The 12,323-nt window shown below is 37.0% G+C and overlaps 1 protein-coding gene across 1 annotated transcript in view; it reads left to right on the top strand.

Annotated features, from left to right (window-relative positions):
- The window catches only part of ELP2 (elongator acetyltransferase complex subunit 2), a 35,727-nt gene extending 26,172 nt beyond the window's left edge, over nucleotides 1-9,555 (top strand). Inside the window, exons 17-22 of the mRNA XM_035550575.2 lie at nucleotides 2,463-2,535; nucleotides 2,938-3,121; nucleotides 4,720-4,841; nucleotides 5,348-5,490; nucleotides 6,032-6,145; nucleotides 7,092-9,555. Of these exons, the coding sequence (XP_035406468.1) occupies nucleotides 2,463-2,535; nucleotides 2,938-3,121; nucleotides 4,720-4,841; nucleotides 5,348-5,490; nucleotides 6,032-6,145; nucleotides 7,092-7,248 (793 nt within the window). The 3' untranslated portion in view covers nucleotides 7,249-9,555. The remainder of the gene's footprint in view (nucleotides 1-2,462; nucleotides 2,536-2,937; nucleotides 3,122-4,719; nucleotides 4,842-5,347; nucleotides 5,491-6,031; nucleotides 6,146-7,091) is intronic.
- The last annotated feature ends 2,768 nt before the right edge of the window (nucleotides 9,556-12,323 follow it).

The following is a 12,323-nucleotide window of genomic DNA, read 5'->3' as shown; positions in this document are numbered from 1 at the left end:
TCTAGGTATTGCGTGAAACTAAATGGCGCAAACTGTCACTTGTTCACAGCGTTGCTGTAAGCTTTGGGGATCGGTCTGGGGGAGTGAAGCTGTGGCTGATGATGTCCAACCATCGTAGCAGTGGGAGGCTCCTTCCTCTCCTCTCTTCCTTTTCATCCCTTCCCCCGGTTTGCAGGGTTCTGCCCTCAAGGCTTAGGAGACAACTCTGTTCTGATTTAGCTCTACAGAGGTGGACAGTTCTCAGAACGACTTCCTTGGTCAGCAGCATTGCAAAGACGTCGTTACATGGGATTGATGTTCATGGGATTTTACTTGCAGCCAAAACAGCTATCTGTTTAAATGACAAATTACTGTCTGTATCTGTTGAACGGAGTCCAGAAGAGTAGCTGCTGGATATATCCCACAGACAGACTCCCACACTCGTGTCTGAAGTTTGGGCATGCACTGCCTTTTTATGAAGAGTAACTGTGCCCAGACTGTCTGGGGGGAGAGGGACGGGTGGCTGTGCTTAATTGGAATGTTAATTTGCTAATCTGATTGTGTCTTATAATGATGAAGTTACGTGCTTCTTCCTCTCGCCCTGCTACCAGTAGGAGTTTTATCATAATGCTTACCTTTAAGGCAGATTTCTGGAGGCTACTGTGTATTGAAAACGATTAAAAGTCTGGTTCCTTGAACAGAAAAAAACAAAACATTTCTTCCATGAAAAGTATACTTTCAATGAAATTCAGTGAAGGAAAAATAACCTGTGGAATAACTTGTGAAACAAGTCTGCAGTTGCTTTGCTTTTATCTCATGTAATGTAGTACTGCAGAGCATTTAACAGTAACATTTTGAGCTTCTGCACACCGCTTTGCTCTTGTTAAATAGAGGCATTAAAATCTAATCTTTCTCCTTAAAAGAAAATAGGACCTAAGATAACATCTTTTTGCAAAGTCACACGATCAGGACTATCATAGGTCAGACCAAGAGCCTATATAGATCAGTGTTATCTCCAGTGAAGACAGTGGCAGTAGGAGATGCTGTTTGCAGGGGTGTAGGAGCACTACTTATGCTGCCTTCCGAAGGAGAGGACAGCTGCACGTAAGCAGGCACCCAAACGAAAGTTGTTCTATGGAGTGTTCTCCCAGCTTAGCTGTTTTCAGTCCAGGAGCTTCTCAAGCTGAATATGCATTTTTGTCTTGTTTCAACAACACTCGTTTTCTCTTCCATACGCTTTTGTAGGCCTGCTTGAATCAATGTAAAATTGCAACTCTCTTGATACCCTGCCTCACAGAGGTCAGCAAGTGTGAAGAATCCTCCTAGCTATTTTTGGTAGTAGAAAAACCAACAAAAACTTGGTTTCCCATCCAACCCTTGTGTTTTTTGCAGATCAGCTTTGTTACCCCTGTCATATTCTCCAGGCAGAGGAAGTCTAGCCTACTTGATTGCTGCCTGTGCAGAAGTAACAATCTCTGAGTATAAGGCCATGAGGAGAAATAACCAGATTCTGGTGCCTCTGTACTTGATGACACTGAAAACAGTGTCCTTATGTCATCTGTGTTCAAGAATGATGCTGGAAAAGGTAGAAAAGAGGGAGGAGACTCCATGTGAGACTGACCATGTACAAAGGTCATTTACCTTTCGTTAACAGGGATTTCTGTATTATTCCTTGCATATTTGTGTAGGCAAGTTGCATGGTCTAGATTTTATCCTATAATTGTTATACCTTTGCTCAGAACAGAAAGGGAAATGCTTCCATAGGTGCTAGAAAGCAAAACCTCTCTGCAGGAACTAGTATTTAGCTGATATTTTTCTACTGTTTCTAGATGTTCCCAATTTTATTCTGCTTCCAGCCTGTTTTGTGACTAATTGCAGTTTATGTTAGCCTGTGTTGTTTTTCTGTTTATTAGTTAAACCCCAATCCAAATACGTGATATTCCAAGAGAATTTGTGTAAAGATCTTTGTGAAGCTTTTTTTTTTTTTTTTTTTTTTACAGTTTTCTTCTTCTGATGTGATTCTTGTCCTCTAACTCAGAAATCTTTCAGTATTTCACAGAGCTGGCATCCTTTAGCTGAGTGTTTGCGGTGTATTTATTTTGTGATCTTCAAATATGTGGCTTCTGATTTTTATCAGTAATGTTAAAATTGCTGTACAAGAAAATAAGAATGCATTAAATGCTGTCTTTGTCTGATTTATTAATCATTGCAGTAGTGTCTGCATTGCTGGCGCTTTAGGACTGTGGAATAGGCTGGAGAGATTGTTCTGTAGACAGTTCCTAAGCGTGGAAGAATTTACGCAGATGTTTAAATTGAATGCAGAGCATTATTAGGAATTATTTCGGATGCAGTACAGAAAGTGGTGGGATGCTCCTGGTTTGTACCTTTCTTTTTTGCAAAGGGATTGAAATTAACATAAAAGCCTTGATGCGTATTACAAACATGACTGTGATGTGTTAAATATCTTTTCACATTTATTTCAGATATGGACATGGATATGAAATTTTTTGTGTTGCTTGCAATAATTCAAACACTATAATTGCCTCAGCGTGTAAGGTAAGAAAAGATTCTAGCACCATCTAGTGAAAAGTGCTGTCGTATTTCTCAGGCTGACAGAGCAGGTGTCAGAATTCAGTTTGAGCTGAATCTGCTCTGAATGTGAAAGATTTTGTATAAGTAACAGTTGCCTTGCAAAGGTGAGAGCGAATACAGAAATTGTGTTATTCATAAATGATATGTAGTTCGTTCGAAGATATTAGTAAGATGAATTCTAACAAATATAGGTATAAAACATTTTTATTGATACGTTGTCAACTCTGATAGAAAGTGGTGAAACAAAATTTTGCAGAGGCAACATTCCAACTCCATTGTAAGCCTTAAAGTAAACCCCTTAATATTTTAGTATGTTGAGACGTGTGATTCTTATATTTGCTTTTTTTAATTCTCACTTTTTCAAAGGCTTCTAGAAAAGAACATGCAGCAATTATTTTGTGGAGCACTACTTCTTGGAAGAAACTACAGAGTTTGTCATTTCACAATCTGACTGTTACTCAGCTGGCATTTTCTCCTAATGACCAATTTTTATTAGCAGTTTCTAGAGACAGGAATTGGTCACTGTGGAGGAAACAGGACTCAGAGTCAGGTAAGTTATGTGAAATGGATATATTCATTTGAGAACTCTAAGATTTGTTCAACGTTTTTGGCTTAAAATATTTGAAAGAGACTTGGTTAAAAATAAATAAATAAATAAATGGATGTTTTCCTTACAACTTTTAAGAATTAATAGTGGTATAAGTTCCTGTGGTTTTAGGAACAGCAATTAATGGTGTATAGAAACGCTAGAAAAGGTAGAAAAGGATATAATCAGGCAGTAAACGACGTTTAATTGATGGACATAATGAGGTCTGCTGCTTGTCCTCCTGCCTTCTGCTTGTGATTGTGCACTTCTGATTTACTGAAATCACGTATACGTGCCAGAGCGTAATGTCTGAATTTCAAACTGGTATTCTGCCATGCAAAACCTTTGCCTTGGTGTTCTGTGCAGGCTAGGCTAGAAGGTTCATAATTATACTGGTGTCCCGCATAGTACTGTCTTATCCCTTTTTGCAGGACATGACTCTTTGACACTCTTGACAGGATTAATTTCTATCTTTGGTGTGGGTTTCTGATAATCCTACACAATTGATTAATTTGACTAGGGCTGGCTCTGTCTGTAAAATAGAGCAGACAGTAAAGATTCCATTTACTTTGTCATTAGGACTTTCAGCCTTGTAAAATCATGAGGAGGTTGCTGTTGAACACTTCGATGGATTCCTTGAACAGATGCTTGTGCTTAAATGATTATCATTGCACTGTTGACTTAGTAGCGCATAAACACTACTGGGCTCTTATAAGGTTACTGAGCTCTGTAGATTTTTTCTAGACTTGGCAATGAGTTTTGGCCCCATCAGACTGTGTCTGGTTGTGTTCTGGCTGGAGATTTCTGTTCTATTCATGCTTCTATTCTAAAGCCTGGCGTATTGCTCACAGTAGTTTTGGGTTAAGCAGTACAAATTCATATAAGAAGTAAGTAGAGGAAACCCTCTTTTCATCTGTTCATCGATAACTTTTCTGTCTACAAAGAACATTGTTATAAGTATAAAACAAAACTGCTTCTGTTGTCCTCCCAACAAGTGGTTATTCAACATCTATGTTCCAAAATGACAGTAATTCCTACTTAGGAAAAGCTTTCCTATTTAGTGATCTGCTAATCAGATTATTGCCTGACTGTATGTATAGTGAAATGGCAGCCAGTCTCTTTGGGAGCAGATTAGGATTGGATCATTATGATTTGAGTTCTCGGGGCTTTACTGGTAAATAGTAACTGTAATGAGATTGTTGGTATGTATGCGTACACACAGTAAAAGTTACTCTATACTAAGGCTTTTGAAGTCAGTGTTCTTATTAAAATTGTCCAAAGAACCTCGATGACTTATGCTTGGAATTAATTTCTTTTGAAATAGCTAAGTGTGTAAAAGATACTGTTCCCGCTGTTTTTGTGCTGTAAGGGCTGACTGGTGTGGTCTTAAACCAGTAGTAATTATGGTTGTGTGATTAACGTACTCCCAATTGCTTTAAAGATGAGTGGAATAATGTCCAGCTACTCCTGCAGTTCTCACTATAGTAAGTGAGAGTAACAGTTATTTTTAATAAGCAAAATAGTTGAAGCAAGGGTTTTTTCCTCTCTGTGCTTTATTCCAGGCCCAGTTTTCAGTTGCTGTGCATACACAGACAAAAATACAGCTGTTCACAGTCGAATCATTTGGTCCTGTGATTGGACACCAGATAGCAAGTATTTTGTTACTGGCAGTCGAGACAAAAAGGTAATTAATATAAAAGGAATGTTAAAAGCCCAGAATTATTTAAAATATATTTTAGGTTAGCAAATACTATGTTCTCATGGGCCCATAATTTATAAACACAAAAAGCTTGTAGTGTGTGTTACCACAAAGATCATGGAGACTTTCATATGCTAAATAAAGTGCTTGAATATGTATGTACAAAACAGTGGTCTGTCAGTTGGACTTCCTCCCATCTGAACTTCACACACTAAGATAAGCATATGTCACATAACTCTTATGGGACTCTACTTAGGTTTTTCTTTTTTTTTTTGTAATAGAATCCGTGTTTGTTATTAGTATATTTAATACAATCAAGCAGACTTTCTAAAAGTTGAATTTTCATAAACATAAATTTGTGACTGTTTTAGTAGTCATCCCCTTTTTTCTGTGCTCTGAGAGCATTTAACTACATAATTACTTAATTCCTTTGTGAATACATTTACAAAAAGAATAAAGTGAAACTTCCTAGATGATTCTCTTTCTAACAGGTCATTATCTGGGGCCAGTGCGATTTATCTATGACAGCTGAAGGGAATATGCTGGATTCAATCAAGCCTTGTTCAACAGTACTGGATGCCAGGGATTCTGTTACTGCCGTTAGTATCAGCCATGTGCTAACTCCTGATGGAAGGTATTGCTGTTTTCTATAATGCCATTTTACATTTAACTTGAAATTAGTATTCATGTTTTTTTCCCCTTTAGTCAATTTTCTGTGACTAAACAGCTCCTAAAATTTAACTGTCAGATATTTTGACCATTCTTTTGGATTAATTAACTTTCATTTCTTCTTTCCCAGCCTTTTTCAGGTACACAGTAATTTCTTCAAACAGTGTAACAAGAAAGGGAGGGGAGGGCAAGAGGGAAGGGCTAATGCATCTGAAACACATTCATTCTTCTTACAATATTGACTGGTCTGATGCTGTAATGACCTCATTATGACTGTTGTATTTTTTTATTCTAACCAAATATATTTTGCAGGTTTCTGCTTCGTTCATTTTTATGAAGAAGCTCTGATTTAAACTTTTTTTTCATGAAAAACTGTGTATTGAATTGAAGGGCAAGGTGCAACACACCATCTTTGAGTGCTAGGTCTTTCTAGCTTGCATTAGAGCAAGCTTTGCTGAACTGCCTACTATAGTCTCTTAGAAATAATGTGTTTGTTCTCTCGATAGGTATATTGTTGCAGTAGGGTTAGAGAATGGGAATATTATCTTGTACACATGGAAGCAGAGTGGGCAAGAACCAGCACTAGCTGATTGGACTAAATGCACTGAGATGGATAACAGGTATGTCTTTTGAAGTAACTTAGCAGCAAGGAAGTGTTCCTATTGAGAATGATAGTGCTGGAGTTCTGTTCTTATATCATAAAATGATATGAAACTGCTTTATTTTTATATCAGAATTTGTTATCCTTCTAGGAAAAGGTTGATCTCTGAAAGCCTACAGATGTTTTTATCAAAACCCAGAAAAAAAAATAAACAAACATGAAACACACAAGGAGGGGAGGTTAAACTCCAGAATACTTCGCGCGTGTAAACGGTCTGAGAAATATTACCCCCTTCATTGGCTTAAAGCTCCATTTAAAAAAAAAAAAAAAGGTTGTTAACCATAAAATAAGATGATAGAAAACACTGAAGGGGGAAGAAAGATTCACTGTCTATGTACGTCAGTAAAGCATTTTGGAGTGGATGACAGAAAGTTTTCTTTAGCAGTTTCTAGCAGAAACCAAAGGAATGTTAAGCTATATGTGGTGCTGCTATGGTGACAGCTAGAGAAAATCTCTGCGGAGAGACTTTGAATATTTCATTTGGAGCATTTTCCTAGATTCTTGTGGCATCTGGCATTGATAGTACCAGAAATGAAAGTTGATGGTGACTTTGGCCTGTGTGTACTTGAAGTGAATTCAAAAGAGACACCAAATAACAGGAAATTGCAGACAAAAAGCCAGAAATCTGTCATATCTCAATAAATGAGATGCTAGACCTGCAGCTTAATGTGGTAAAACTTGAAATCAATGGCTGTTTAAATTATTGATGAGCGAGAGGATAAAATGTCACTGGTACTTGAGGCCCTACTTATTTTAAGAACTTAATACCCGCTGGTTGTCACAAGTCAGTTTTTTCTCAGTTGGTAGTGTTAAGAGTACTAATTATATAAATGTTGATGTTTATAGTCACATACCCAACTGTGCTTGACATTTTGCAGTTATGTATGGATTTCTTTTTGTTGCAGCCAAAGTCACGCTCTTGCTGTGAAACGTTTGTGTTGGAGACATCATGAGGGCAGAGCTGGACATAATGATCAGAAAAACAGCGAATGGTTGCAGCTTGCAAGTTGTGGAGCTGATCACTGTGTTAAAATATTCAACGTCAACAGATTTGCTCTTTAGAAAAAACAGCAGGCCTGTCTGTGCAAAATGGGTTCACAACATTTTATTTCAACTTTGTTTAACCATATTGATTTTTGAATTCTGTTTTCTGCCATGGAAAGTGAAACATCTGAAATGTAACTTATTAAAGCATTTTTCATGGTTGTTTAAAACACCAAATATTTTTCTAATTTTGTAGTTCCAGGAATGTGAAGTATTTGATATAGTGTGGTTGGTGAATCTCTTGGAACTCAGAGAGAGAAGGTGGCCTAGGGCACAGAAGAACAATAATGAGATGGCTTTGTTCACTGTGACTCTGGGGTTGATGGGAAGCTGCTAGTACTTGGGTTCTTCTGTGCTTGGGGTTATAAGTGGAGTACTGAAATGTTCTGAGCACCTTATTCCTGTTAAATGCAACTGTTGGTTAGCCTGCCAGTGCTGACACTGTGTGTTTAAGCATCTGTAGTTAACCGGAGATAAGAGTTATGCAGCTTTCTTCAATGGCCTTTTCACTGTTTACTACAGTGCTGTTCCAACTCTTAGACTAGCCTACTCCTACTTTAGAAGGAGTAGATTTTCTTTATGCTTGGAGTGGTCTGCTTGTTTGCTTTTCCTATCAAGTGGGGCTTAAAGCCTAACTCGCAGGCAACTTAAATCTTCTTCCATCTCCTCTGAGTAACTGTGAACCTTTCCCATGCAGATGGCTATAGAAGAACCACCTCTTTCTTTGCTTCCTCTACAGTTTGGGCTGGAAAAGCTTACAAATATTAGTGGGCAGGAGCTGAAAGGTGGCAACTGTTCCCTTATATTACCTTCTACTAACTCTTCCTGGCTCTTCTACTGATTCTTCCTGGCTTTTGAGAGTTCTGTTGAGAGGCTGAGCGGGTTAACTTAACAGTCTAATTGTACTGTAATTAGCATAGAATGATGGTAGATGGTGAGTACTTCAAAAAGGGTGCCTTTGCCCTCAGCATGTCTGTCTCTGATTCCAAAGTCTAATTAGAAATTAATTAAACTTTGGGGTTGAAACGATTTTTGTTCTAGAACCAATTGCTACCCAAACTGGTAGTGCAGAAATAAATTGGAATTGTGTTTTACTGTGTTGCATCCTTAGCTAAAGAATACAGTGTGGGCCAAACTCTTTTCAGAATAATTATAATTTATGTTTTAAAGGGATTTTATATTTTATCTTTTTATTTTCAATTCTATTTTTCAGTATTTAACAACAAAAAAAGCAATTCTTTAAAATTCTTTAAAATTAAAGCCCTACACCTTAATAAAGATGCTTTGCTATATTCATTTTGTTTGTGGTACCCAGTGTTTCCCTCACATGCGTATTTTAAACACTTTATTAATGTATCTTGTCCAAGAATTCTTAAACCTAGACTGTATCCTGACAAAAGCAAGTTATAACTTACTATTCATGAGGCTTCACAATGTTGCCAAAAATGGAACTTTGTCACAATTGTAATTCAGTATCATACACTTGATACTTGAATTTGATGATAATACTAGATAATAATTTTCAATACTAGTTATGTCTTGCCATGAGGCTTCTCTTGCCTACAGGGAAAAGTGAATCATAATATTATTGTCCCTCACTTGTATTTTGTGCTGTCATTAAAGAAACTGTTTTTACCTATACCAATGTTGTTGTTAAACAAGCATCAGCTATTACATGATTTAGTAAACCATTCCATTACACCTGGGATTTTTGTGGCTCAATCATATGGAAGAGTATACCTCATTTTTCCAACTTTAAATGTATCAGACCAGACTTCATCTCCACAGTTTAACTGTTTGTAACAGACACTTTTTATTTTCAGTTGTTAGAGGTTGTCAGGAGACTTGCACATATTTTTTTTTAAAGTACAGCTTTCTTTGTTTATATTATAGCTTTCCTGTGCATTTAGTTGGCCTGACTTTTATGTATGCCTTTATCTTCTCAGCAAATCAACTGTAGTCTTCTTAAACCAGCATGTAAATCAGCACCTGGGTCAGATACTGATTTCATTATCTCAGCTCATATCAGAAAACTATTTGGATCAACATAAGCGTGATACAAAGGAAAAGTTAGTGTAATTTTAGAGGTCATTTTGGGGATAACATTGGGCTGCCTAATGAAGAATAAGGTTCTTTAAACAGCAAAGTAGTACACTTTATAATAAAGTCCCTAAAGAATTTCTGGTTTGCTTGGTTTCTTTATTAAAAAAAAAAAAAGAGAACAGCAAGTATTTTCCAGACTCTGACTGTATTCACTCTATTTCATTATTCTTGTTTTATTGATTTTGTAAATACTACTGGAATAAAGTGCCTTCTTGCTATATTTCCTTCTTGTTGCAAAAACTCAATTATTTTGGAAGAATCTACTGTTGTTTTTGTCCACTTGAGTGGCTGTCACTTTTATTTGCTATATTTTTCCATTTATGTGTTTTTTCCTTCGTCTATTCTTGCTGAGACACATTTTCATACATTAAAATAGTGCATACAGTCATGAATAATTTCATACACTTTTAAAAAAAAGTTATGGCTTTAGTCATATTTACCTTACTCACCTGAGCATAGTCTCGTTTACCTACCAACATCTCCAACCAGTATATGTATCCATTTTTATTTCTGCATTTTCTTCACTATTGCCCTGGTCAGTGCTGTTCTTCTGTTGTGAGGTGCCATGCCTCTTTCCATTCCTACACATCCTTTTTTCTTAAAATTCATTTATGGTTCATGGCTTTCCTTAAATGAAAGCTCTTGCTGGTCTCAGGTGTTCTTTTGGAAGATGGAGTTAGCCTGTATACTTTTGCAAGTTGCTTGTATCTCTTTATAGCAGATAGTTTGTGTCATACAATAAAATAAGAAGTAAATTTAATCTTCTTTCTTCCAATTTACCTTCAAGACTGTCATATAGGCTCTGCCAATTCTAATCTTAGGAGGCTCCAACTTTTCATGACACAGCCTCCCTCATTTCATTTGTTTTCCCTTAACAATGTGACTGTGTGCAGTGGTCAGAGGTAAAAACTTGTTGTCTGGAATTCATGGTGCTCCCCATCTTTGCATTACTTGTTCCTGCCAGCATTTAAATAAGGCTTAGTGACACTGTTGCAGTGATGAAAAGCCAGAGGCAAATGGTACGTGACAAAATGCAGCCATCTATAGCAGCCTAATCCTCCATATGAATTTTCTAACTCTGGTTACAACTTCTGAGTTTCTGTTTTCATTTCTGTTATCAGACCGGACAAGGGCAGTGTGCTTATTTTAAATCCCAGTGGTCTAGCAGCATACAAAGCTAATGTGACATCCCTTATAAACTGAGGCTTTCCACAGTACTACTTATAATTTATTGTCTTTTTTTTTTTTAACCAACCCTCCCATCTGAAATGTGCAGAACTGGGTCTGTGCAGGTTTAGAAAGCTAAGCTGCTTAGTGCCTCTGCAGTGTTGAAATGGTAACTTCTTGAAGTACTGTGGGCTGACTGATGTGTAGCTTACCATTAAATAATACGTGTTTAATTAAATGTTGCCATAAACGCTAAGGCAGATGAGGTCTTGTTTCCCCTAGATTTGGGTTCTCAGCTAATTGCGAGTTTTCATTAGAGTTTTCATTAGTTTTCTTATGATTAGTTACTTAGGACAGCTTTATGTGTAGATTTTTGCCTCCAGCATGACCTTAAGGTGCCGATTCTTGTCTAGACACTGAATTTGTTCTCTTCTGTCTCAAGCCTATAAAATTGGTGTATTTTTACCTTTAAACTTTACGTGTTTAAGACAGACTGGGGTTGAATTGATCCAGTGGATTAAAACAATTTATAAGAATATATGCACATGTGTAAACCATGAAAAAAGATTGGTGTACTCTTAAAAGGCCAGGGTAATCTTAAACCCATCTACAAAAATGTAAATGCACTTCTGACAAAATGTCAACACTTGCCTCATATTTGTCCCTTTGTAATTAATGCTTCTTTTCCTTTCCTTTTCCCTGTGGTATGGCTTGCATTGGACCAAGAAAGCAAACCAGCTTACTGGTTTGTTCGTATGGGTGCTGTTGAAAAATACCTCAATAGCAGTATCAGCTTTTAGCCCAAAATCTGAATTCTGGGAAGCAAATTGCTTCCTGCATTGAAGTTGGTGGGTAAGTTTCCAAATATGTGGCTTTTTTTTTTTTATTATTTATTTTGAAGTATGGGTTGTTGTATCTTTCTGCATCAACTAAAGCCATAAATATATTTCAAAAGTCTGTAATCATAGTCTGAATCTCTGAGGCATCTGCTTTTGAATGCTACATACCCTAGTGCTTCTTATCCCCACTCAAATTTGAGTTGCAAAGTTAGACTGCTGCGTTATCTCCTACCTGATTCAAAGCCACAAGGAAATGTAACTAAGATGGTGCCATTCACTTCTCCAAGGTATCCCATTAAGGAACACCTGGAAAACACCTCATGAAAAAGGAGAGCGGCATGTTTTGCAGTGGGAAATCTTGATTCTGCTGTCTTCATGTGGATGGAAAATAATTGTGTGTTTATCACACAGCAATGATCTATAAAGTCTTTAGACTTATAAATTAAAGAGTTAGTATACAGGAATGACAAAAGGAGAAAGCCATTTGTAGTTTCTTGAAGGCCTTTTCTTTATTTTTGTGACCGTGTAATAGTTCTTACATACATTATACAATATGCTCACTGTACAGTGCCATTGAGAATAGAGTTGTAAAAACTGATGGCATGAGCTAAAATTTATAGAGAATATTCTAATACCTTTTTGATATACTTGAACTAAAGCCATCCCATTAATATTTTGGACGAACGCTGTCAAAAGTACTTTACTAGCTTCATGCTTGTTCTGAGGAGACTACAGGGCCAAGGATGTGAACTATTTTATGAAGTTAGACTTAAAGAAGTAGGATTGTCTTATCTTAAGACAGAGTCATCTGTAGGGAAAAAAAAAGTGGGGGGGGCAAGAAAAAGTGTGGATCTTGTTTATAATCTGAGATCTATAGACAACACCAGGTGGTTACTGAGAATATCCAAAGCCATCTTAAGTCTGTCAGTCCAAAACAAAGGCATCCTCTGGTCAGTTTTGAACTGAAAAGATGTGGTATCCCTG

Source organism: Cygnus atratus, chromosome 2 (assembly GCF_013377495.2).
Source record: "Cygnus atratus isolate AKBS03 ecotype Queensland, Australia chromosome 2, CAtr_DNAZoo_HiC_assembly, whole genome shotgun sequence".
NCBI lineage: Eukaryota > Metazoa > Chordata > Aves > Anseriformes > Anatidae > Cygnus > Cygnus atratus.
The sequence above is the reverse complement of the archived record's forward strand: the minus strand, read 5'-3'. Positions and strand labels throughout refer to the sequence as shown.